Source organism: Phyllopteryx taeniolatus, chromosome 13 (assembly GCF_024500385.1).
Source record: "Phyllopteryx taeniolatus isolate TA_2022b chromosome 13, UOR_Ptae_1.2, whole genome shotgun sequence".
Classification (NCBI taxonomy): domain Eukaryota; kingdom Metazoa; phylum Chordata; class Actinopteri; order Syngnathiformes; family Syngnathidae; genus Phyllopteryx; species Phyllopteryx taeniolatus.
This window is the reverse complement of record NC_084514.1, coordinates 22387186-22411281: the sequence shown is the minus strand read 5'-3', so window position 1 is coordinate 22411281 and position 24096 is coordinate 22387186. Positions and strand designations below refer to the sequence as shown.

The 24096-nt window shown below is 41.9% G+C and overlaps 1 protein-coding gene across 5 annotated transcripts in view; it reads right to left on the bottom strand.

The window, feature by feature from the left end:
* Window positions 1-1064: 1064 nt before the first annotated feature.
* gphna (gephyrin a) overlaps window positions 1065-24096 on the bottom strand; it is an 85060-nt gene continuing 62028 nt past the window's right edge. For all 5 annotated transcript variants that reach the window (XM_061794710.1, XM_061794709.1, XM_061794707.1 and 2 more), the window contains 5 exons: window positions 23909-23973; window positions 22954-23057; window positions 20910-21006; window positions 12428-12566; window positions 1065-12315 (listed from right to left, as the gene is read on the bottom strand). In XM_061794710.1, coding sequence (XP_061650694.1) covers window positions 12433-12566; window positions 20910-21006; window positions 22954-23057; window positions 23909-23973 — 400 coding nt within the window. In that variant the 3' untranslated portion in view covers window positions 1065-12315; window positions 12428-12432. The remainder of the gene's footprint in view (window positions 12316-12427; window positions 12567-20909; window positions 21007-22953; window positions 23058-23908; window positions 23974-24096) is intronic.

Below are 24096 nucleotides of genomic sequence, written 5' to 3'. Positions count from 1 at the left end.
TATTCAAAAGTGTCGCAATTTGAAATTGTTCCCCAAAAATAATAAATAAATAAAAAAGCGTGTGTGTGGGATTTTAATTGGCCATCGTTAATACTGAGTGATTGAAAAGTAACTCCCTATTTTTAAGTACTTGTAATTTATTTCTGAACTATAATTCTTACAAGAAATTAACATAAGAAAGTGTATTGCATGGAGTTTTATTTAAAATTCGATACGGGCGCCAGCATTTGCCCCCAGTTTCTCAAGCCGCCTGGGGAACCGCATTAACTGATTTCACTCACAAGGAACTCTTGCGGGATGGAAGACATAACTTCTCGTATTCGCCCTCCAAGTTCTTCCAAAGTCATTGGTTTGGTAGAATAGACAATCATGGAACATACATGAAAAAAAAAGAGAAAAATATGACAACATATGAATAAATAAGTATTTTAAAATAGGGAGTTACTTTTCAATCACCCTGTATAAAGTCTGAAATTGCGTTTTGCATATAAGCTTGTGCAAATATAGACCCCAAATGGTGCTCAAGCACCTGCCCTTTTGTCCAGGGTACACCCTGAACTGGTCGCCAGCCACTCGCAGGGCACAAATAAACAAACAACCATTCACACTCACAATTTAGAGTCTTCAATTAACCTACCGTGCATGTTTTCAGGACGTGGGAAGAAACCGGAGTACCCGGAGAAAACCCACACAGGCACAGGGAAAGCATGCAAACTCCACACAGGCGAGGCCGGATTGGAACCCGGGTCATCAGAACTGTGAGGCAGATGTGCCAACCACCGTGACACTTTGTAATATTATATTTCAAAAGAAATTCATATAAAGTTATGAGTCTTACATTTATGTAAAATACAGAAAGCAAACATGGTTGGTAAATATAGATCTACTTGTCTCAATGGCTGAATGAGTGCATGATCCAAAGCTTTCAACGAGCTTCAGGTTTCTTTCGTATGCAGTCAAAGCTGTGAGGATCATCCTTGTCAAATTTGTATGCACAGACAATAATGCAAGACAAAGTAACAATACACAAATTTCGGACTAAACAGAACTGGAACAAAACGGGATACAGAATAATCAGGATTCATTTTATTAATTCATTTTCAGTTTCAATAATATCATTACAGAAAAAAAAATTTACATTATATTTTATACAGTAATAGTAGAATGCTGTGTAATTGCTTCAAGTGCTGGTCATAGTTTATGGTGTGTGCAATGTGAGACTGATTTCAGTCCAGTGTTAAGAATCACTCAGTACAACGGCAGTAATAACCTGCTTCTTCTTACTCCAATGAATCTCTCAGTGTGATTCAGCCTCTTTGGGCAGGTGCCTGGAAGAGCTCTTATGCTGTGTTCAGGTCATAATGGATTTATTGTAAATACTGTATAAGTTGCACAAAACGTGGCAAATCTTTTAAGTGTTCTTTTTATTATAATGTATAACCATATACGTACTTATAGCACACTACTATTGAACAAGCTAAAATGAGATGTCATTCTATTCACCTTCCTCCACTTTGCCATCTATGACATGAACGCAGCAAGAGCCCGCAATATAAATACGATTAATTTGAGGTATTAGGGAAGTTTCTGACATACACACTACAGGGGTAAGTAAGAATCGCCCAACATCATCATACATAGAGTACAACCAAAATAAACAAGCACAAATGAAGCATTAACATTAGAAAAAAATCCTGTCCATGTATGGCAACCTGCCCAAAGAGTAAGCCACGCCCCTTTCAAGAGCTCACAAGAGCTAGGAGGGTAGATAGGAATCGAAGTTTGAGGAATTACGGGTGGGGATGAGTGAAGACTACAGGAGAAGGGTCAAAGTTCAGAGACAAGTGCTCGTGCTGCATTCATGTCACAAATGAAGATGGCAATATGAACTTTTTATGGGAAAAAAATAACTTGCAGCTCCTAACTTTGGACAACTGAAGCAAAAGAATTAGTAGCAGCATCCTTTCATTAAAAACAACAGGTGGACTTGCTGTTGTCACTATATTTATTAAAAGTATTACTGCAATAAACGTGCTTTTCTCATATGATTAGAATGCAGCATTATACCTTTGACTGGTTTGACTGGGTTTGTTTGGCACTGATCACATTGACAAGAACAACATTTGGAGCAAAGTTATGGCAAAGGGTGGGAACAGATTGCTTACAGTGTTGTTATTTGGCAAATTTTTTAAAGTCAGTTTCTATTTATGACAACATCGCAGTAAACTGGTTTACTTTGTATATAAAGTGATGTTAGAATCAGTTAGATATTAAATATATACGAAACAGATAAAATACTATTACTCTGACTTTTTCACATTTCTTGGGCTGCATACAGTACAGTAAGAGAAAACTTGTTAAAGGCTCAGATCTTTTCTTCTTTTTTTAACTTTTCAATACACCTGAAGAATGCTGCGGTAACTCATATGCCTGTCATAGTTGAGCACCTGATTTTTGACACCTCATATTCAACTGATGCCAGGTCAATTTCCACTGAGGCAGCGGAAACATTAACAACGAGAGCAGTGATTCCCAACCGGGGTGCAATGAGAGATCATCAGGATTGCCACGGGGAATTTTCAAATTTCATTTAATTTTTCAGAGAAATATTAATTCCAAATATACAGTATCTTTGGCCATATGTCTATGCCAGCAACACGTAGTGACAGGCAGAACAATTACAGTGGAGGGGGCGGGAGTATTTGGAAAGCCTCCAACTGCGAGTTGTCCCACTTAAAAACACGAGAGGTCTGTAATTTTCATCATAGGTACACTTCAACTGTGAGAGACAAATGTGGGGGAAACAAATACAGGAAAACACATTGTATGAGTTTTAAAGAATTTATTTGCATATTGTGGGAAATAAATATTTTGACAATCAAAAAGATTAATTCAATACTTTGTAATGAAACCTTTATATTTGCAATTACCGACGTCAAAACGTTTGCTGTAGTTCTTGATCAGGTTTGCACGCATTGTAGCAGGTATTTTGGACTACTTTTCCATGCAGATCTCGCCATCTGTCATGTTTTGGGACTGTCGCTGGCCAACACAGACTTGCAACTCAAATCCACAAATTTTCTATTGGCTTGAGGTCTGGAGACTGGCTAGACCATTGCAGGATCTTGAAATGCTTCTTACAGGGAGACTTCTTAGTTGCCAAGGCTGTGTGTTTGGGGTCATTGTCATGGTGGATGACCCAGCCACGTTCCATCTTCAATGCTCTTACGGAGGGAAGGAGATTTTTGCCCAAAATCTCACGATACATCGCCCCATTCATCCATCCATTTTCTGAGCCGCTTCTCCTCACTGGGGTCGCGGGACTGCTGGAGCCTATCCCAGGTATCGTTGGGCAGGAGGCGGGGTACACCCTGAACTGGTTGCCAACCAATCGCACGGCCCATTCATCCTTTCCTTAATATGGATCAGTCGTCCTGTCCCCTTTGCAGAAAATCAACCCCAAAGCATGATGTTTCCACCTCCATGTTTCACAGTGGGTATGGTGTTCTTGGGATGCCACTCATCATTCGTCTTGCTCCAAACAAGGCTAGTGGAGTTTATACCAAAGAGTTCTATTTTGGTGTCATCTGACCACATGACATTCTCCCAATTCTCCTCTAGATCATCCAGACGGTCAATGATAAACTTTAGATGTACCTGGATATGTGCTGGCTTAAGCAGACAGACCTTTCGTTAGCTGCAGGATTTGAGCTGCTTGTACAAATATAGACCCCAAATGGTGCTCAAGCACCTGCCCTTTGGTCCTGAGACAGCTCTCTGGTCTTGGCCATGGTGGAGAGGTTGGAGACTGACTGTTTGAGGGTGTGTGTCTTTTATGCAGGTGTGGAGTAAAAACAGGTACCATTAATATACCTGTAGATAACGTGGTGGATAGAAGAGATTCTTAAAAATGAAGTAACAGGTCTGTGAGAGCCAGAATTCTTGCTGGTTGATAGGTATCCAGATACTGATTTTGAGGAAGAATATACAAATAAATTGTTAATGCAGCCATATGGGGGGCACAAGCCAGTGCAAACTGTAGACCGGCCTCAAGACCGTATAAATGCAGAGGGTTGCTTCAGGAAGGGCATCTGGCTTAAAACTTTGCCAAACAAATATGAGTGTTCAGCCAAAGAATTCCATACCGGATCGGTCGTGGCCCGGCTGAACAACGTCCGCCACCAGCGCCATTAACCTACAGGGCGCCGGTGGAAATTCAGTTACTGTGGGTCAAAGATGAAGGAGAGGTGGAAAGTGAGTTCCTAGGCAGAAAGAAAAGAGGAAAGCGCAGAGCCTAGAACTGAATGTGAATAGTTTGAATGTTGGGACTAAGACAGGAAAAGCTTAGGAGTTGGTTGACATGATGATTAGGAGAAAGTTTGATATATTGTGTGTCCAGGAGAGCAGGTAGAAATGCAGTAAAACCAGAAGTTTAGGAGCAGGGTTCAAATTAGTTTTCCATGTTGTAGCTGGGAAGAAAAATGGAGAAGGTATTTATTTATTTATTTTTTAAAGGAAGCGTTAGCTAAGAATGTCTTGGTGGTGAAAAGAGTGTCGGATTGAGTGATGAGGCTGAAACTTGAAATTGACGGTGTTATGTATAATGTAATTAGTGGGTATGCCCCACAGGTAGGATGTGACCAAGAGGTGAAAAAGAAATTCTGGAAGGAGCCAGACGAAGTAGTTCTGAGCATCCCATACAGAGAAAGGCATGATTGGTGATGAAGAAGTGATGGGTAAGTTTGTCATCCAGGAAACGAACTTAGATGGACAGATGGTGGTAGACTGCAAAAAGGATGGAAATGGCTGGAGTGAACACTTTCTTTCAGAAAAGGCAGGTACATAGGGTGACCTACAAGAGCGGCGGTAAAACCATGCAGGTTGATTATATCTTGTGCAGACGATGTAATTTGAAGGAGGTTACTGACTGTAAGGTAGTGGTAGGGGAGAGTGTGGCTAGACAGCATTGGATGGTGGTGTGTAAGATGACTGATGGTGGGGAAGAAGATTAAGAAGACAAAGACAGTGCAGATAACCATGTGGCGGAAGCTGAGAAAGGAAGCGTATTGTGTGGCTTTTCGAGAAGAGGTGAGACAAGCTCTTGGTGGACAGGAGAAGCTTCCAGAAGACTGGACCACTACAGCCAAGGTGATCAGAGAGGCAGGCAGGAGACTACTTGGTGTATCTTCTGGCAGGAAAGGAGCAAAGGAGACTTGGTGGTAGAACCTCAAAGTAATCATACAAGGAAAGAGGTTAGCTAAGAAGAAGTGGGACACAGAGGAGAAAGGAGTACATGGAGATCCAACGTAGGGCGAAGGTAGAGGTGGTGAGGGCAAACGAGGCATATGATGACATGTTTGCCAGGTTGGACACTGAAGGACTAAAGGATATATACAGGTTGGCCAGACAGAGGGGTAGAGATGGGAAGGATGTGCGGCGGGTTAGGGTGATTAAGGATAGAGATGGCAATGTGTTGACTGGTGCCAGTAGTGTGCTGGACAGATGGAAAGAATACTTTTGAGGAGTTGATGAATGAGGAAACTGAGCGAGAAGGAAGAGTAGAAAAGGAATGTGTGGTGGACCAGGTAGTGGCAATGATTAGTAAGGGGGAGTTAGAAAGGTGTTAAAGAGGATTAAAAATGGAAAGGCAGTTGGTCCCGATGACATTCCTCTGGAGGTATGGAAGTATCTAGGAGAGATGGCTGTAGAGTTTTTGAACAGGTTGTTCAACACAATTCTAGTAGGTGAGAAGATGCCTGAGGATTGTAGGAAAAGTGTGCTGGTACCCATTTTGAAGAACAAGGGTGATGTGCAGAGCTGTGGGAACTATAGAGGAATAAAGTTGATGAGCCACACTATGAAGTTATGGGAAAGAGTAGTGGAGGCTAGACTCAGGACAGAAGTGAGTATTTGCGAGCAACGGTATGGTTTCATGCCAAGAAAGAGTATCACAGATGCATTATTTGCCTTGAGGGTGTGATGGAGAAGTACAGAAAATGTCAGAAGGAGCTACATTGTGTATGTAGAGCTAGAGAAAGCCAATGACCGAGTACTTCGAGAGGAACTGTGGTACTGCATGCAGAAGTCTGGAGTGGCAGAGAAGTATTTTAGAATAGTACAGGACATGTATGAGGGCCCCCTCCGTGAGCCATCACCTTACCGTGGTGGAGGGGTTTGTGTGTCCCAATCATCCTAGGAGCTAAGCTGCCTGGGGCTTTACGCCCGTTAGGTTCACCCATGGCAAACAGGTCCTAGGTGAGGCACCAGACAAACCACAGCCCAAATGACTCCCTATGATGAATAACATAAATGGACTTCAATTTCCCTTGCCTGGATGCAGGGCACCAGGGCCCCCCCTCTGGAGCCAGGCTTGGAGGTGGGGCTCGAAGGAGAGCGCCTGGTGGCCGGGCCTGCACCCATGGGGCGTGTGTGGACACAGCCCGAAGAGGCAACGTGGGTCCCCCTTCCCATGGGCTCACCACCTGTGGGAGAAGACAAGGGGATTGGGTGCGTAGAGAGCTGGGTGGTGGGCGTCTAGGGACGTGGAATGTCATCTCTCTGGCAGGGTAAGAGCCCGAGCTGGTGTGTGAGGTTGAGAAGTTCTGAGTAGATATAGTCGGGCTCACCTTCACACACAGTTTGGACTCTGGTACCAGTCCTCTTGAGAGGGGTTGGACTCTTGTCCACTCTGGGCCTTTTTGGGACTCCTGATGGTTATCGGCTGGCCAAGTGAAATGCAGCATTGGTGGTCGCTGAGGCAAAAACTCAGGTTCGGTTAGGCCAAGGAAAACGACTTCTGGATGGCGTCGAGGAAATTCTGGTCCAACATCTGGCATCTCAGGTGGGGAAAGCAGTGCACCGTTAACACTATGTATAGTGGGAACGGGGCACTGCTGACTTCAATTTGGGATGTTGTGATTCGGTGGGCCGAATACTTCGAAGACCTCCATTCCACCGACACGCCTTCCCATGAGGAAGCAGAGTCTGGAGACTCTGAAGTGGGTTCTTCTATCTCTGGGGTTGAGGTCACCAAGGTGGTTAAAAAGCTCCTTGGTGGCAGGGCCCCAGGAGTGGATGAGATCCACCCTGTTCTCCTAAAGCCTCTAGATTTTGTGGGGCTGTCCTGGTTGACGCGCCTCTGCAACATTGTGTGGACCTCTGGGACAGTGCCTATGGATTGGCAGACCGGGGTGGTGGTCCCCCTTTTTCAGAAGGGGGACCGGAGGATGTGATCCAACTATAGGGGGTGTCACACTCCTCATCTTCCCTGGTAAGGTCTATTCAGGGTTTCTGGAGAGGAGGGTTCATCAGAAAGTCAAATCTCAGATTCAAGAGGAGCAGTGTGGTTTTCGTCCTGGCCGTAGAACAATGGACCTGCTCTACACCCTCAGCAGGGTCATCGAGGGTTCATTGGAGTTCGCCCAAAGAATATACATGTGTTTTGTGGACTTGGAGAGAAGGTGTTCGACCGTGCCCCTCAGAGAGTCCTGTGGGGGGTGCTCCGGGAGTATGGGGTACCGGACTCCCTGATCCGGGCTGTCTGGTCCCTGTACAACTGACGTCAGAGTTCACAGTGATCCGTATTGCTAGCAGTACATCTGAGTTTCCAGTGAGAGTTGGACTCTGCCAAGGCTGTCCTTTCTCACCAATTCTGTTCATTACCTTTTTGGACAGAATTTCTAGGTGGAGCCGGGGTGTTGAGGGGCTTGGTTTGATGATGTCAGTATCAAGTAACCGCTTTTTGGAGAAGATGTGGTTCTGATGGCTTCATCAAGCTGTGATCCCCAACTCTCGCTGGAGTGGTTCGCTGCCGAGTGTGAAGTGGCAGGGATGAAAATTACCACTTCCAAATCTGAGGCCATGGTCCTCAGTCGGAAAAAGGTGGAGTGCCCTCTCCGGGTCAAGGAGGAGATCCACCCCCAAGTGGAGGAGTTCAAGTATCTCGGGGTCTTGTTCACGAGTGGGGGAAGAATGCGGCTGGAGATCAACAGGTGGACCGGTGCAGCGTCTGCAGTGATACGGACTCTGTTTTGGTCTGGCGTGCTAAAGAGGGAGCTTTGCCGAAAGGCGAAGCCCTCAATTTACCGGTCGATCTACGCTCCTACCCTCACTAATGGTCACGAGCTGGACGAAGTAGCTGGGGAGAGGGGAGTCTGGGGTTCCCTGCTTTAGCTGCTGCCTCCGCGACCTGCCCTTGGATAAGTGGAGGAAAATGGATGGATGGATGAGGGAAGCAGAACAATGGTGTGGTGTGCTGTAGGTCTGACAGAGGAGTTTATGGTGGAGGTGGGACTCCATCAGGGGAGAGCTCTGAACCCTGAGCTCATTCCTGTTTGCAGTGGCTGACAGATGAAGTTAGACTAGAATCCCCGTGGACCATGATGTTCACACGTGACATTGTGATCTGCAGTTAAAGCAGGGAGCAGGTGGAGGAACTGTTAGAAAGTTGAAGGGCATTCACTGAAAAGGAGAGGAATGAAGATTAGCCGTAAAACAGAATATATGTGCATGAATGAGAGGGGTGGTGAGGGAAGAGTGAGGCTACAGGAAGAAGAGATAACGAAGGTGGGCCACTTTAGATATTTGGGGTCAACAGTCCAGAACAACAGTCAACAGTCCTGACTGTGGTCAGGAAGTGAAGAAACGGGTCCAGGCAGGTTGGAATTGGTGGAGGAAGGTGTCAGGTGTGTTATGTGACAGAAGAGTCTCTGCTACGATGAAGGGCAAAGACTATAAAACAGTATTGGGGCCAGCCATGATGAACGGATTACAGACAGTGGCATTGAAGAGACAACAGGAAGCAGAGGTGGAAGTGGCAGAAATTAAGATGTTGAGGTCTCTCTATGACTGACCAGATTGGATAGGATTAGAAATGAGCTCATCAGAGGGAGAGCCAAGGTTAGATGTGATCGAGACAAAGTTAGAGGGAGCTGACTTCAATGGTTTGGACACATCCAGAGGAGAGATAGTGTATATTGGTCGAGGGATGATGAGGATGAAGCTGCTAGGCAAAAGAGCTCGAGGAAGACCAAAGTGAAGGTTGATGGATGTCGTGAGGGAAGACATGATGCCAGTTGTTGTTTGAGAGAAGGATGCAGGAGATAGGCTTACATGGAAAAGTATGACATGCTGTGGCGACCCCTAACGGGACAAGCCAAAAAGAAAAGCAGAAAAATATACAAACTATTTAAAAATCATACAATGTGATTTCCTGGATTTTTTTCAGATTCTGTCACTCACAGTAGAAGTGTGCCTTGATGAAAACTACAGACCTCTCTCATCTTTTTATTTGTTCCCCACTGTAAATGCGCTTCAATTGGTAGGCAGAAGACACAAACTTGTGTATTCACTTGTTGCTATTGATGCAACTGAACAAGTTATTGCCTCTCTGAGTATACAGTATCAGCTTTGTGTTCAATTAAACAGGTACAGATTTCACAATTCTTGAGAAAATTCAGACAAGATCATTATTTCAGTATTCATACGTTTTGTGACATTTTTGTTTGGTGGTGTGCCGTAAGACTTTTCAAATGTAAAATGGGTGCCTTGGCTCAATAAAGGTTGGGAATCACTGAACTAGGGAATGCAATTTCTGCAGAAAGTGTATGTGAATTCTAAAATAAATTAAAATGTTGAACAAGTTGAAGCAGAGGATTTGAACCAAAAACAAAGATAAACTGGATCTATATTATAAGATGGCCGTCGGGGGGCTGTACGGTTCGAATTCCTTTTAAGGCGGACTGATTGTTGCAGGAGAGATGCTATTGTCTACTATTGCATTGTCTTTGAACAAGGCACCAACTCCTCCAAATACAGAGGGGCGCAATATCTTTACATTTCTGACATCTCTAATTTCAAAAAAGTATAATGCAACATCCAATAACAAGTCACTTTTTTCTACTTGTATATGTTTCCTTCTGAAGTCAAAAGGACCTTTCTAGCATTTGACCTCTACAGAGTTACGTTTTAAAGTGAAATATTAAAAAAAAGAGGGGGGGAGGGGACAAAAAAAACACTAATTCAGTTTTTGTCCTTTGAAATCCTATAACCTGCATTTCGCACAACGTAATGTAAATGTTGCAGTGGTATTTTATAACAGGACATAATTGTTTGTCACTTGCACATTCTGATCCACGAGATTTAAAAACAATCAAAATAAAAACATTTTTAAAAATAAAAATAAAAAACCACCAATATACCAGAAAAGCAAGGAAGAGAAATTCTTGTAAACCAACATGTACGTAATGATCCCAAATTTAAAGATTCATGAATTTTATCAGGTAATGTAAACACACCTTTATTTTAAGGATAACGCCGCACAGTAACTCTTAATACGTAGTATTTCTCACGCAACTTCGAGGGGCAGTCAAAAAGTAATGTGCCCAATTTAATTTTAATTATTAATAAACGGCGGCACAGTGGTCGACTGGTTAGACCCGGGTTCAATCCCCGGCCCCGCCTGTGTGGAGTTTGCATGTTCTCCCCGTGCCTGCATGGGTTTTCTCCGGGCACTCCGGTTTCCTCCCACATCCCAAAAACATGCATTAATTGGAGACTCTAAATTGCCCGTAGGCATGACTGTGAGTGCAAATGGTTGTTTGTTTCTATGTGCCCTGCGATTGGCTGGCAACCAGTTCAGGGTGTACCCTGCCTCCTGCCCGATGACAGCTGGGATAGGCTCCAGCACGCCCGCGACCCTAGTGAGGAGAAGCGGCTCAGAAAATGGATGGATGGATTATTAATAAACAGTTTTCCCTGATATATTCACTGTTTGTAGTTTAAATAGTTGCTTTGATGTTTATTTAAAAAAAAATGTTTAAGTCTTTCCTCTTCCTGTCAGTCATTTTGGAAATGAGGTCATTGCTGGATGCCCGTCAAAAGCAGAAAGCTATGATTGAATTTCTTGCTTTGGAAGGGGAACGACCGCTAAACATTTTCAAAAGGTTGCAGAATGTGTATGGGGAAGCTGCAAGAGGCTTCAGCACAGTCAAAAGTTGAGTGTCCAGGATCAAAGTCAACTTAGAAGAGCCTGCTTTAAATCACCATCGTGAGAAGCAAAGAAGCAGCAGACCATCTTCAGTGTTCAATGCTGGAAATAGTGCTCGGGCTAAGGCACTGGTCAGAGATGGTAGAGTCACCATTGATGGCGTCACTGTCATGTCATCATTGATGACACAACCCTAACCCCATACACATTTTGTCAACCTTTTGAAAATGTTTAATGGTGGTTCCCCCCCTAAAGCAAGAAATTTAATCACAGCTCTCTGCTTCTTATGGGCATCAAACAATGACATAATTTCCAAAATGGTTGACAGGAAACGGACAGGTTTAAATTAAACTTTAAAAAAAATAATAATAATAAAACTTCCAACAAGACTACAAACTATGAAAATTTCAGAAAAAAATTAATTATTAGTCGGTTAAATTATAGTATATTGGGCTCATTAATTGATGATTGTCCCTCGTAAATGTGTTCATGACTCCACACCTTCTTACACCGGCCTCTTGGTTATAGTGGGAAAATATTCCACACGCTACAAGCAGGTGACCTGGACTGAATCACTCTTGCATACATGAGTTAAGCCAGGTATGAGCCACCTACCACAGTCAATTTCTAATTTTGTTTTTAAGGTCTGTATTTGCCGTTTATGGTTTTCAGGTGTCATTCGAGTAAGAGTTTGCTTATGATCCACCGCTTTCAGCGAGTCATGAGTTTTATTGTGTAATACAACGCATCATTGCTGCTGTTTGTATTGTTTGAGTAGGCAAAAAGAAGTCTGGGGAAGTCCTATGCAGAGTGAGATGTGATGTGATTCTACAAAAGGGGTTTTGAGAGGGTCTAGATATTTTGATGAGGGGTGGGGGGAGAGAGAGAGATCAGAAATAAAGAAGACAAAGGTAAAAGGATTTAGGGTGTGTGGCAGAAGCAGAGGAAAAAGTCATTCTATATCTCTATATCTACTAAGGAAAAATGCTGAACGCACAACGCAAATGAAATGGAGAGACAATAATGGGATTACTACAATGATGATGATATTCAATCAGAACCATAATAATAATAATAATAATATGAAGTACAAATATTCATTATTATAATCAGGAGAATTTTATAATATTACAGAATAAATCTCATTTTTATATTTTTCTTCACATTTTTTTAATCTTCTCAATGCAGACCTATGAGGATTCAGTCTCTGCTGGCTCCAGTTGGCTGTTGCATATGACATCATAGCTAATAGATGCCCCCGCCCATTTTTTCCTGTCCAGACAGTAAGTCCCAGCACCGTCAATTTATTTGTCTCGAGTGACTGCAATCTGGGGAGAAAAATATATTAGTTTGTTGATGCATTTTCACTCTTCACAGTGTCAAACACAGTATGGATGGATCTCCTGTTAAAGGTGGTGATGAAAAAAACCTAGAAAGTACCTGCATCATAGACGTCCGATGACCATGACATCCACAACCTCTCCCTTGTGTAGTTCCACATACTGCTCTGTTTTAGGAGGCAACATCAGCAGGCCGTTGGCACTACGCATTGACATTAGCCTGCTGGACACTTGGTTACCTGAAGGGAGAGAGGCAAAAAGTTTTGAAAAAAGGTGCAACTCTGACATTAAGATTCATGCATAATCTTGAATCCCAACAGTCATGGGAAAATCTAATGAACACAATTTTCTGTTGTAAAGTACAAGATTATACACTCATTGGCCACAGTATTAGGTACACCTTCAAATATAATAAGTACATCCATCAATAATATTAAATTATGCTTTAATATGCTTAATGTAGCCTTCAAATGTGTTTGTATATAACTGCACTGTGTCATACTAAAAGGTGTTTGTAATAATGTGGTTATTTATATCGTTGACAGCATAAATTGATCATTATTTTCTTTATAAAGGCAGTACTGTTGATACAGCTCTTGTATTTGATTGCATTAGATTGTGTATGTAGATAAGGGTATGTAACTGAAGGCTTAATCGAACAGAAATGAAAAAAAAAACTTATTTAATATAATAAAAGTTATAAGTAATATACTCACCTGTTTTCTGTAATTCCCTTATGTCATTCTTTGATGAAAAGAAAAGAAAAAACAAAAATCCACCAGCAACTTCCTCACTGCCTCTCCCTGTCCTACCCATCCATTCACAAGTTTTAGTCTGCCTTCTGCCGTGGACATTTCAGAAATAATCTGTCGCTTTCGCCCCTCCATAGCACCAAAACAGCACTCATCAAGATCACCACCGACCTCCACCTGGCAGCGGACTGTGGCCTACTCACCATCCTCATCCTCCTTGATCTGACTGCAGCTTCTGATACCATTTCACCAACCTCTTGAACAGACTCCACCACATTGGCATTTCACACACACCCCTTCAGTTCTTACCAGTCCGGCCACACCCAATTTGTTCAAATGTAATCATTCAAATCCCATCTGTACCCCGTTTGTTCTGGTGTCCCCCAGGGCTCTGTCTTTGGGTTATCACTTACATCTTACCTTTTGGCAATAGTTTCCGTAAATTTAATTTACACTTTCAATCTACCTCTCCGCCAAAAAATAGATTTTTTTTTTCCCATTACACATGATCATTGTTAGTCTCTCCTGTTTGGTCTCCCACACAGGTCATTCCAAAAACTACAGCTTCTCCAGAACTCTGGAGGGGGTCCTTGCAATAATATGGGCATATTATCACAAGGACCCCCTCCGCTCACCATATCACTCCAGCCCTGCAACAACTCCACTGGCTCCCTGTCCAATACCGTTTCCAATGTAAAATACTGATCTTCAACTTCACAGCCATCAATAATCTCGCCCTGCCATATCTTGCTGACCTCCTTCACATTGCCATACCCACCCGCTCTTTCAGATATTCGTCCTCCATTCACCTCACTGTCCCTTCTGCCCATCTGTCCACCGTGGAGGACAGAGCTTTCATGTTCTCCTAATCTTTATGTTCACTATGGTTACTGCTAGCCCTAAATGGACACCACCTCCTACAATGTAGCACAGCTTTTGTGTTGCTTTGTGAGCTGTGGCGGTCATTTTAGGTAACCCCCACAAAGATACCTGAAGCACAAAGCCAATGTGACACGAGGAAAAAGCACACATTTCTGATCCTTCCGAGGCCATGCCAAGACTGTTCGTACACCAAAAATACTGTGGAACCCAAGGTAATTTTTCTTTTAAAAAAACATAAACCGAATCGTTTGTAAACCAAGGTTCCACTGTAAATGGACCTCAGGAAAGCTTTCGATACAGTAAATCACTCTGTTCTTCTTACCAAGCTCTCAACATTTAACTTCTCTCGCAAAGCTGTGAGCTGGATTGAATCATATTTGCATGACCGAACACAATCTGTATCAGTTAACAACTGCAGATCAGAGTCTCTTAGGCTAACCTCTGGAGTCCCTCAGGGATCAATATTAGGCCCCCTTTTATTTAGTCTTTATATCAACGATTTGCCCACTGTTTGCGCTGAAGCACAGTGCGTAATGTATGCAGACGACACGGTTTTCTTTGTTCATGGTCGCTCCAAAGATACTGTTGCTGCTAAACTCACTAATACAATGTCCTGTGTCACAACTTGGTTGCAGGAGTGCTGTCTACAGCTAAACGTTTCTAAAACTGTAGGCATGTATTTCACTAAAACAAATAGAGTATCACCTGACCCCGACATACTTGTTAATGGAGAAAAAAATGCTAATTGTCAGCCAATACAAATATCTTGGGTTAATAATAGATTCACAGCTTTCCTTTAAAGCCCATATTGACAAATTGTGTGAAAATGTATTCCTTTCGCCTCTCCTCGGTCCTCGCAAATTTTCGTGCAATTCGAAATGAAATGTCAACTGAAGCCGCAAAAATGTACTTGCATTCAATGATTCTTAGTCACTTTAACTATTGCATAACCAGTTGGTCCCAGGCTGGTCAGAATGCAAAAAAAACATTGGAAGTTTTGTACAAACAAGTAATTAAAGTGATAGATAAAAAACCAAGGGACGATCATCACTGTGCAATTTAAAAAAAATACAGTCTTTTAAACTGGACAGTCTTCACATATTTGCAGATTGAAATTTGATTTATAAAGTACTGCATGATTTGGCCCCAGCTCCTCTGGCTGAGTTCATCAGCCAAAGAAACAGCTCTGAGCGTGTCACTCGAGGCTCTGTCAGAGGTGACTGTCTCATTCCTCTGCACAGGAGCACTTTCAGTAAGTCAGCCTGGTCAGTGAGGAGCGCTGGTGAGTGGAACTCAGTGCCTGAGGAGGTTAAACTGCTTACAACATACAAGGCCTTCACAAAAAAACTGAAAATGTGGCTAGTTAACACCTATAGCTGCCAACACTAAAAGACAAGTATGTTATGTTGTTTTTTTGTTATGATCAAAAAAATTATGGTTTTATTCTCTCTTAATAGTATAGTTTGATTATGTATCCTGTATTATATTGTCTTGTAGATGTATTTTACTGCTTTTTTACATCATGGCCAGGGGACTACAGATGAAAACTAGCCTTCTGGCTAATTCTGGCTTTTTTAACCATGTGTACTTCATGTGTTTTATGAAATTGCATTGTCCCCTTTCAAAAATAAACTGATAAAACAAAACAAATGTTTATGGGACGACATGATATATTCTATGCTCTTAAACAGTCTTTGAAAATTGCAATAAAATGAAAGGTTGGATTGTATAAATTAAAGGTTAAATGAATAAATACAAACACTTTAGGTAACAGGGCTATTTTAGAGTTTCATTTGATTAACAATTTGATCATCCATTATTCAGAATTTAGATGAGTAGAAGTACCAATAATACCATACCGGTACTCTTTTTTTTTTTTTTTATCCCATCTCAACCACTACATAAAGTAACAAAAAGGTAAGACTATAAAGTACAACCCCAATTCCAAAGTTGGGACGTTGTGTTAAACATACATAAAAACAGAATACAATGTTTTACAAATCATGTTCGACCTATATTTAATTGAATACACTACAAAGACAAGATATTTAATGTTCAAACTGATACATTTTATTGTTTTTAGCAAATAATCATTAACTTAGAATCTTATGGCTGCAACACGCTCCAAAAAAGCTGGGTCAGGGTCATGTTTACCACTGTCTTACATAAATGTTTGGGAACTGAGGACACTAATTGTTGAAGCTTTGTAGGTGGAATTCTTTTACATTCTTGCTTGATGTACAGCTTCAGCTGTTCAACAGTCCGGGGTCTCCGTTGTCATATTTTATGCTTCATAATGCGCCACACATTTTCAATGGGAGACAGCTCTGGACTGCAGGCAGGCCAGTCTAGTACCCGCACTCTTTTACTACAAAGCCACGCTGTTGTAACACGTGCAGAATTTGGTTTGGCATTGTCTTGCTGAAATAAGCAGGAGAGTCCATGAAAAAGACGTTGCTTGAATGGCAGCATATGTTTCTCCAAAACCTGTATGTACCTTTCAGCATTAATGGTGCCTTCACAGATGTGTAAGTTACCCATGCCATTGGCACTAACACAGCCCCATAGCATCACAGATGCTGACTTTTGAACTTTGTGTCCATAACAGTCCGGATGGTTCTTTTCCTCTTTGGCCCGGAGGACAAGATGTCCACAATTTCCAAAAACAATTAGAAATGTGGACTCGTCGGAGCACAGAACCCTTTTCCTCAGGTCCAGAGAAGCCGGCGGCGTTTCTGGGTGTTGTTTATAAATGGCTTTTGCGTTGCATAGTAGAGTTTCAAGTTGCACTTACGGATGTAGCGCCGAACTGTATTTACTGACATTGGTTTTCTGAAGTGTTCCTGAGCCCATGTGGTGATATGCTTTTCACATTGATGTCGGTTTTTAATGCAGTGACACCTGAGGGATCAAAGCTCACGGGCATTCGATGTTGGTTTTCGGCCTTGCCGCTTACATGCAGTATTTACTCCAGATTCTCTGAACCTTTTGATAATATTATGGACAGTAGATGATGAAATCCCTAAATTCCTTGCATTTGTACGTTGAGGAACATCGTCCTTAAATTGTTGGAATATTTTCTCACGGGCTTGTTGAGGTGAACCTTGCCCCATCTTTGCTTGTGAATGACTGAGCAATTCAGTGAAACTTCTTTTATACCCAATCATGGCACCCACCTGTTCCCAATTAGCCTGTTCACCTGTGGGATGTTCCAAACAGGTGTTTGATGAGCATTCCTCAACTTTTTCAGTCTTTTTTGCCACCTGTCCCAGCTTTTTTGGAACGTGTTGCAGCCATAAAATTCAAAGTTAACGATTATTTGCGGGAAAAAAATGGGGTTTTAAATATCATTGTGTTTGTTATCAAATTAAATATCTCGGTGTTTGTAGTGTATTCAATTAAATCTTCTTCTTTTCCTTTCGGCTTGTCCCGTTAGGGGTCGCCACAGCGCGTCATCCTTTCCCATTAGAGCCTATCTCCTGCATCCTCCTCTCGAACACCAACTGCCATCATGTCTTCCCTCACGACATCCATCAACCTTCTCTTTGGTCTTCCTCTAGCTCTCTTGCCTGGCAGCTCCATCATCATCATCCTTCTACCAATATACTCACTCTCTCTCCTCTGGACGTGTCCAAACCATTGAAGTCTGCTCTCTCTAACTTTGTCTCCAAAACATCGAACCTTGGCTGTCCCTCTGATGAGCTCATTTCTAATTTTATCCAACCTGGTCACTCCGAGAGCGAACCTCAACATCTTCATTTCCGCCATCTCCAGCTCTGCTTCCTGTTTTCTCTTCAGTGCCACTGTCTCTAATCCATACATCATGGCTGGCCTCACCACTGTTTTATAAACTTTGCCCTTCATCCTAGCAGAGACTCTTCTGTCACATAACACACCTGACACCTTCCTCCACCCGTTCCAACCTGCTTGGACCCGTTTCTTCACTTCCTGACCACACTCACCATTGCTCTGGACGGTTGACCCCATGTATTTAAAGTCCTCTACCTTTGCCATCTCTTCTCCCTGTAGCCTCATTCTTCCCCCACCACCCCTCTCATTCATGCACATATATTCTGTTTTACTTCGGCTAATCTTCATTCCTCTTCTTTCCAGTGCATGCCTCCATCTTTCTAACTGTTCCTCCAGCTGCTCCCTGCTTTCACTGCAGATCACAATGTCATCTGCAAACATCATGGTCCACGGGGATTCCAGTCTAACCTCATCTGTCAGCCTATCCATCACCACTGCAAAAAGGAAGGGGCTCAGGGCTGATCCCTGATGCAGTCCCACGTCCACCTTAAATTCTTCTGTCACACCTACAGCACACCTCACCGCTGTTCTGCTGCCCTCGTACATGTCCTGTATTATTCTAACATACTTCTCTGCCACTCCAGACTTCCGCATGCAGTACCACAGTTCCTCTCTGGGTACTCTGTCATAGGCTTTCTCTAGATCTACAAAGACACAATGTAGCTCCTTCTGACCTTCTCTGTACTTTTCCATCAACATCCTCAAGGCAAATAATGCATCTGTGGTACTCTTTCTAGGCATGAAACCATACTGTTGCTCGCAAATACTCACTTCTGTCCTGAGTCTAGGCTCCACTACTCTTTCCCATAACTTCATTGTGTGGCTCATCAACTTTATTCCTCTATAGTTGCCACAGCTCTGCACATCACCTTTGTTCTTAAAAATGGGCACCAGTACACTTTTCCTCCATTCCTCAGGCATCTTCTCACGCACTAGAATTCTATTGAACAAGCTGGTCAAAAACTCCACAGCCACCTCTCCTAGATGCTTCCATACCTCCACAGGAATGTCATCAGGACCAACTGCCTTTCCATTTTTCATTCTCTTTAATGCCTTTCTAACTTCCCCCTTACTAATCATTGCCACTTCCTGGTCCACCACACTTGCCTCTTCTACTCTCCCTTCTCTATCATTTTCCTCATTCATCAACTCCTCGAAGTATTCTTTCCATCTACCTAGCACACTGCTGGCACCAGTCAACATATTTCCATCTCTATCCTTAATCACCCTAACCTGCTGCACAACCTTCCCATCTCTATCCCTCTGTCTGGCCAGCCTGTATAGATCCTTTTCTCCTTCTTTAGTGTCCAACCTGCCATACATGTCATCATATGCCTCTTGTTTTGCCTTTGCCACCTCTACCTTTGCCCTGTGTCGCATCTCAATGTATTCCTTTCGCCTCTCCTCGGTCCTCTCAGTGTCCCACTTCTTCTTAGCTAACCGTTTTCCTTGTATGATTTCCTGTACTGTGAGGTTCCACCACCAAGTCTCCTTCTCTCCTTTCCTGCCAGAAGATACACCAAGTACTCTCCTGCCTGCTTCTCTGATCACCTTGGCTGCAGTGGTCCAGTCTTCTGGAAGCTCTTTCCGTCCACCGAGAGCCTGTATCACCTCTTCCCGAAAAGCTGCACAACACTCGTCCTGTCTCAGCTTCCACCACATGGTTCTCTTCTCTGCCTTTGTCTTCCTAATTTTCCTCCCCACCACCAGAGTCATCTTACACACCACCATCCTATGCTGTCTAGCCACACTCTCCCCTACCACTACCTTACAGTTGGTAACCTCCTTCAGATTACATCGTCTGCACAAGATGTAATCCACCTGTGTGCTTCTACCTCCGCTCTTGTAGGTCACCCTATGTTCGTGCCTCTTCTGGAAAAAAGTGTTCACTACAGCCATTTGCATCCTTGTTGCAAAGTCTACCACCATCTGTCCCTCCAAGTTCCTTTCCTGGATACCGTACTTACCCATCACTTCTTCATCACCCTTATTACCTTCACCAACATGTCCATTACAATCTGCACCAATTACGACTCTCTCTCTGTCTGGGATGCTCAGAACTACATCATCTAGCTCCTTCCAGAATTTCTCTTTCACCTCTAGGTCACATCCTACCTGTGGGGCATAGCCACTAATCACATTACACATAACACCCTCAATTTCAAATTTCAGCCTCATCACTCGATCTGATACTCTTTTCACCTCCAAGACATTCTTAGCCAACTCTTCTTTTAAAATAACCCCGACTCCATTTCTCTTCCCATCTACACCATGGTAAAATAATTTAAACCCTGCCCCTAAACTTCTAGCCTTACTGCCTTTCCACCTGGTCTCCTGGACACACAATATATCAACCTTTCTCCTAATCATCATGTCAACCAACTCCCGAGATTTTCCTGTCATAGTCCCAACATTCAAAGTCCCCACATTCAGTTCTAGGCTCTGTGTTTTCCTCTTCTCTTTCTGCCGAAGAACCCGCTTTCCACCTCTTCTTCTTCTTCTTCTTTGACTTCGACCCACAGTAGCTGAATTTCCAACAGCGCCCTGAAGGTTGACGGCGCCGGTGGCGGACGTTGTTAACCCGGGCCACGACCGATCCGGTATGGAACTCTTTGGATGAACGCTCATATTTGTTTGGCAAGGTTTTAAGCCGGATGCCCTTCCTGACGCAACCCTCTGCATTTATCCGGGCTTGGGACCGGCCTACAGTTTGCACTGACTTGTGCCCCCCATAGGGCTGCATTGTATTCAATTAAATATAGGTTGAAAATGATTTGAAAATCATTGCATTCTGTTTTTATTTATGTTTAACACAAAGTCCCAACTTCATTTGAATTGGGGTTGTAGTAGAAAGGCTTTGAATCTTTCATTACAGTTACACCCTCAGTATGTACACTACCTAGTTGGTATTGTAATCAATCTGTGGTTGGCTGGAAATTTTAATTGTAATAGAACAAAATAATTACTGTACATTTAGATGGAAAATGTTTGACAGAAATTAAAGGTGAACTGTCTTCTGGTGAGCAAGAAACAGGTTGATAGAAATTCTGGATTAGACTGACATTTCTTGGTTGTAGTGGAAAAGATGAAACACTGCACATACAGTACTAGTGTGTCTGTATGCATGTATGTTCATACCTGTGCTTTGAGCCCAGGGCAGTGGCTCCTGGTGATGCCAGGTTAGAATGCAGCGATGGTACTCTGGTCGAGGATCCAGCTTGACATCACACGAAAGCTAAAACATAAACAAACAAGTGGTGGGACTCCATTATATATATAAAAAAAAAAATCTAATTAATTAGCTCAATTACATGAGGCTTTGTAATAAAACGAGCGATTAGTCTTACTTTTAAAATTAGTAAAGTAAAAATAAAGTAAAAATACCTGACATAATAAGCAAAATGTAAACAGATATTGATTGACAAAATATGTGAACTTGAACAAGGTTCCAAGTATTAAGTTCAAGTTGGCTATATTCAAGCTTTCAAATGCGCAAGCAGAGATAAAAAATATTAGCATTTCAATTTGTAATTATAGTTACTACCATATTTAGAATCTCCAGTAGTTGTTTTTTGGGGCATTTTCCCCCAGTGCAATAGTAAATCAAGGGAGAAATAAGACTAAAACCGTAGAAGAACACGGTTCAGACAGTGAAGAAGACAAAGAGGGCAAGACTCAGACACAAGCAGTACATCAGACGGATGTTATTGTGTTACAAAAATGTGTAAGACTCAGGCAGAAATATGGACAATTTCAGTTTTCATAATATCTCAGACATAAAATTTATTCAAGATAATTTAGCTGCAAGTGGGGAACGCAAGCAAAAAGTATTGTAGTCATATTTGTAATTTAAAGTAAATTTTGCGTGGTCTTGCAAGCATGAAAATAAATATTGGTTGTTTCCATTTACACATTTTTTTTGTCTTAAAAATAAGACTTCTTGCAATGCTTTCAGTGCGTGTATCTGCATTTTTTTGGGTTTTCATTTCATAATATACTGAGAGCCACAATAATTTTGGTCTCTAAAAATTAAACATTAAATTCTAATATCGTTACATCTGTAGTTTAAACAGAATTATTGATTGTACAATAATCCCTCCTGATAATTAACATATTTCACAACCATGTACAGTACATGTTTTTAGATCAATTTAGGTGAATGCTTTTATAACCAAACAAATTTTACGAATACGTTTCCCAACAGTTCCCCACTTGAATGCATTTTATTATTATTTATTTATTATTTTTACAAATCATTCATCAAAGCTAGTTATCCAATAATAACATACTGTAGAATAATAATACTAATCATTAGGATACCATATGGAATTCGCCGCTGTTTGGAAACGAGCAGGTGTGCCATTAGGCATAAGGAAGTACTGTATCAGTGGGCAAAGAGTTGCCCAATACTAGAATAAACTTATAGATTTTCTGAAGGCAGTCGAATAATTACAAGAAACGTGTTCATAAAGGAGAGGTTCGCTTAATAACCATGCAGATCTACTCCAAATACGTTTCTCTGATGTGGTATGAGCTTTTCTTTCATTGAAAACTCACTTGAAGCTGATCATAATTCACAGAAAACAGCTGCATTGCAGTATTACCAGCGCATGAAGATTCTTAAACTCAAAACAAAATTACATTTTTTTTTTTTTTGTTTTCTGGTAGAATATGAGGAAAAGCGGCTCAGAAAATGGATGGACAGATATTTGGATCAGACTATTCTATCAAAACTGTGTAAGGGGCAAGAAAACTGACTGAACTTTAACCTACTTCATGATTGTGTGGAGTAGAAAAAAAACATTTACTTTGCCAACTTAGCTAACATTTTGCAGAATTCAATGGCCGAAATTCAAAACCTCCTGTGTGAAGGATTTTCTGATAAGCGGATTTGACTTTGGATGGTGAGAACAGGGAAGGATGTCTGTCTGCACGATAACCCCGCCCCTTTGTTGTGACAGAAAAGTCATCTGACCAAAACCTTCGAGATTGTGAACATATAATATAGTAATATGGTCAAAAAATGTTGTATTATGTATTGGATACCCTTGACAAATAGCATTCCGCAAGAAAACAATGTTGTTATTCCGTTTTCTCCAAAAAGTAAATTTTTCAGGTAGAAGGTTTTGCATTTTCGGCCATTCTTTGTCAACGTGTGCGGGTGGGTGTTTAAGTGCGTTACCCTCGCTTTAATAATTGTGGGTCTAGGGTCCAGAATGCCTTGCATCTTCCTCAGTGCAGGAATCACAAAGAGATTACATGTGACCACTGCAGACACTGGGTTACCTGCAAAAACAAGTTATCTCAGGTTTTCAGAGGAAAAAAAGTAGTGCCTCATGCCAGCTAAACTGCAGTCTACCTACACTATATACTGTTTTACGACTGCATTGCATTAGTAGTGGAGTGAAGAGACACACTTACAACAAATCATAATATACAGAGGTGGGTAATAATGCGCAACATTTACCGGTACTCCGTAATATTTTGGATAAATTGTACTTTGTCAGAGTAGTTAAAATGCACCATACGTTTGAGTATTTATGTGAAGAAGAATTTACTCTGTTACAATGATCAACATACCGCTCGCTACTTTTATTTATCCATTGTTGCATGCGCAATCTATTTTAAGAGTTCATCTTCGACTTCCGCATAGGGGGTCGTTGCACCAATCCAACGTGATCGCTAGTGTCATTTGACTCCAATTCATCACTCAGAAGGCACAAGCCAGGCACATGACCGCACACAAACCCTTCGTAGGCCAATCAAAGTGACTCATTTTGGGGAAATAAACAGCTGCATGTTTACTTTACAGACTCCAAAAAACAACAGAAATTCAGATTACCTAATTTCAGGACTCTCGTCAGAAAAATGCCTGTAATTTTGTAATTCGTGGACAATTTTATTTCACATCTTTACTGAGGCACCATAGATTCAAAAAAACATCCCAAATACGAGAAAAAGTTTGTTTGGTAAAATATGGGACCTTTAACCAGATGAACACTAACAGATTAACAGGGAAAAGGAGTGTGGGCGGAGAGACCACCCCAGAGGTTTTGATAAGAACATACCAACTCAACGAAAACAACAAAATCTCCCACTAAACCCAACACAAACATACACAGATACAAGTGTTGTACCTGGCAGAGCAAAGATGAGTTTCCGTGCTCCATCAATGTCAACAGTGGCAAATGTAGTAGGAAGACTGAAAACATAAAGACCACTTTTTATGCATTTTTAAAGCAGAGATTGCATTACACATCAAATTACGTTATTAGTTATACATAGGAACCGAATTAAATTCTAGAGTACAAAATTCTGAATTTAA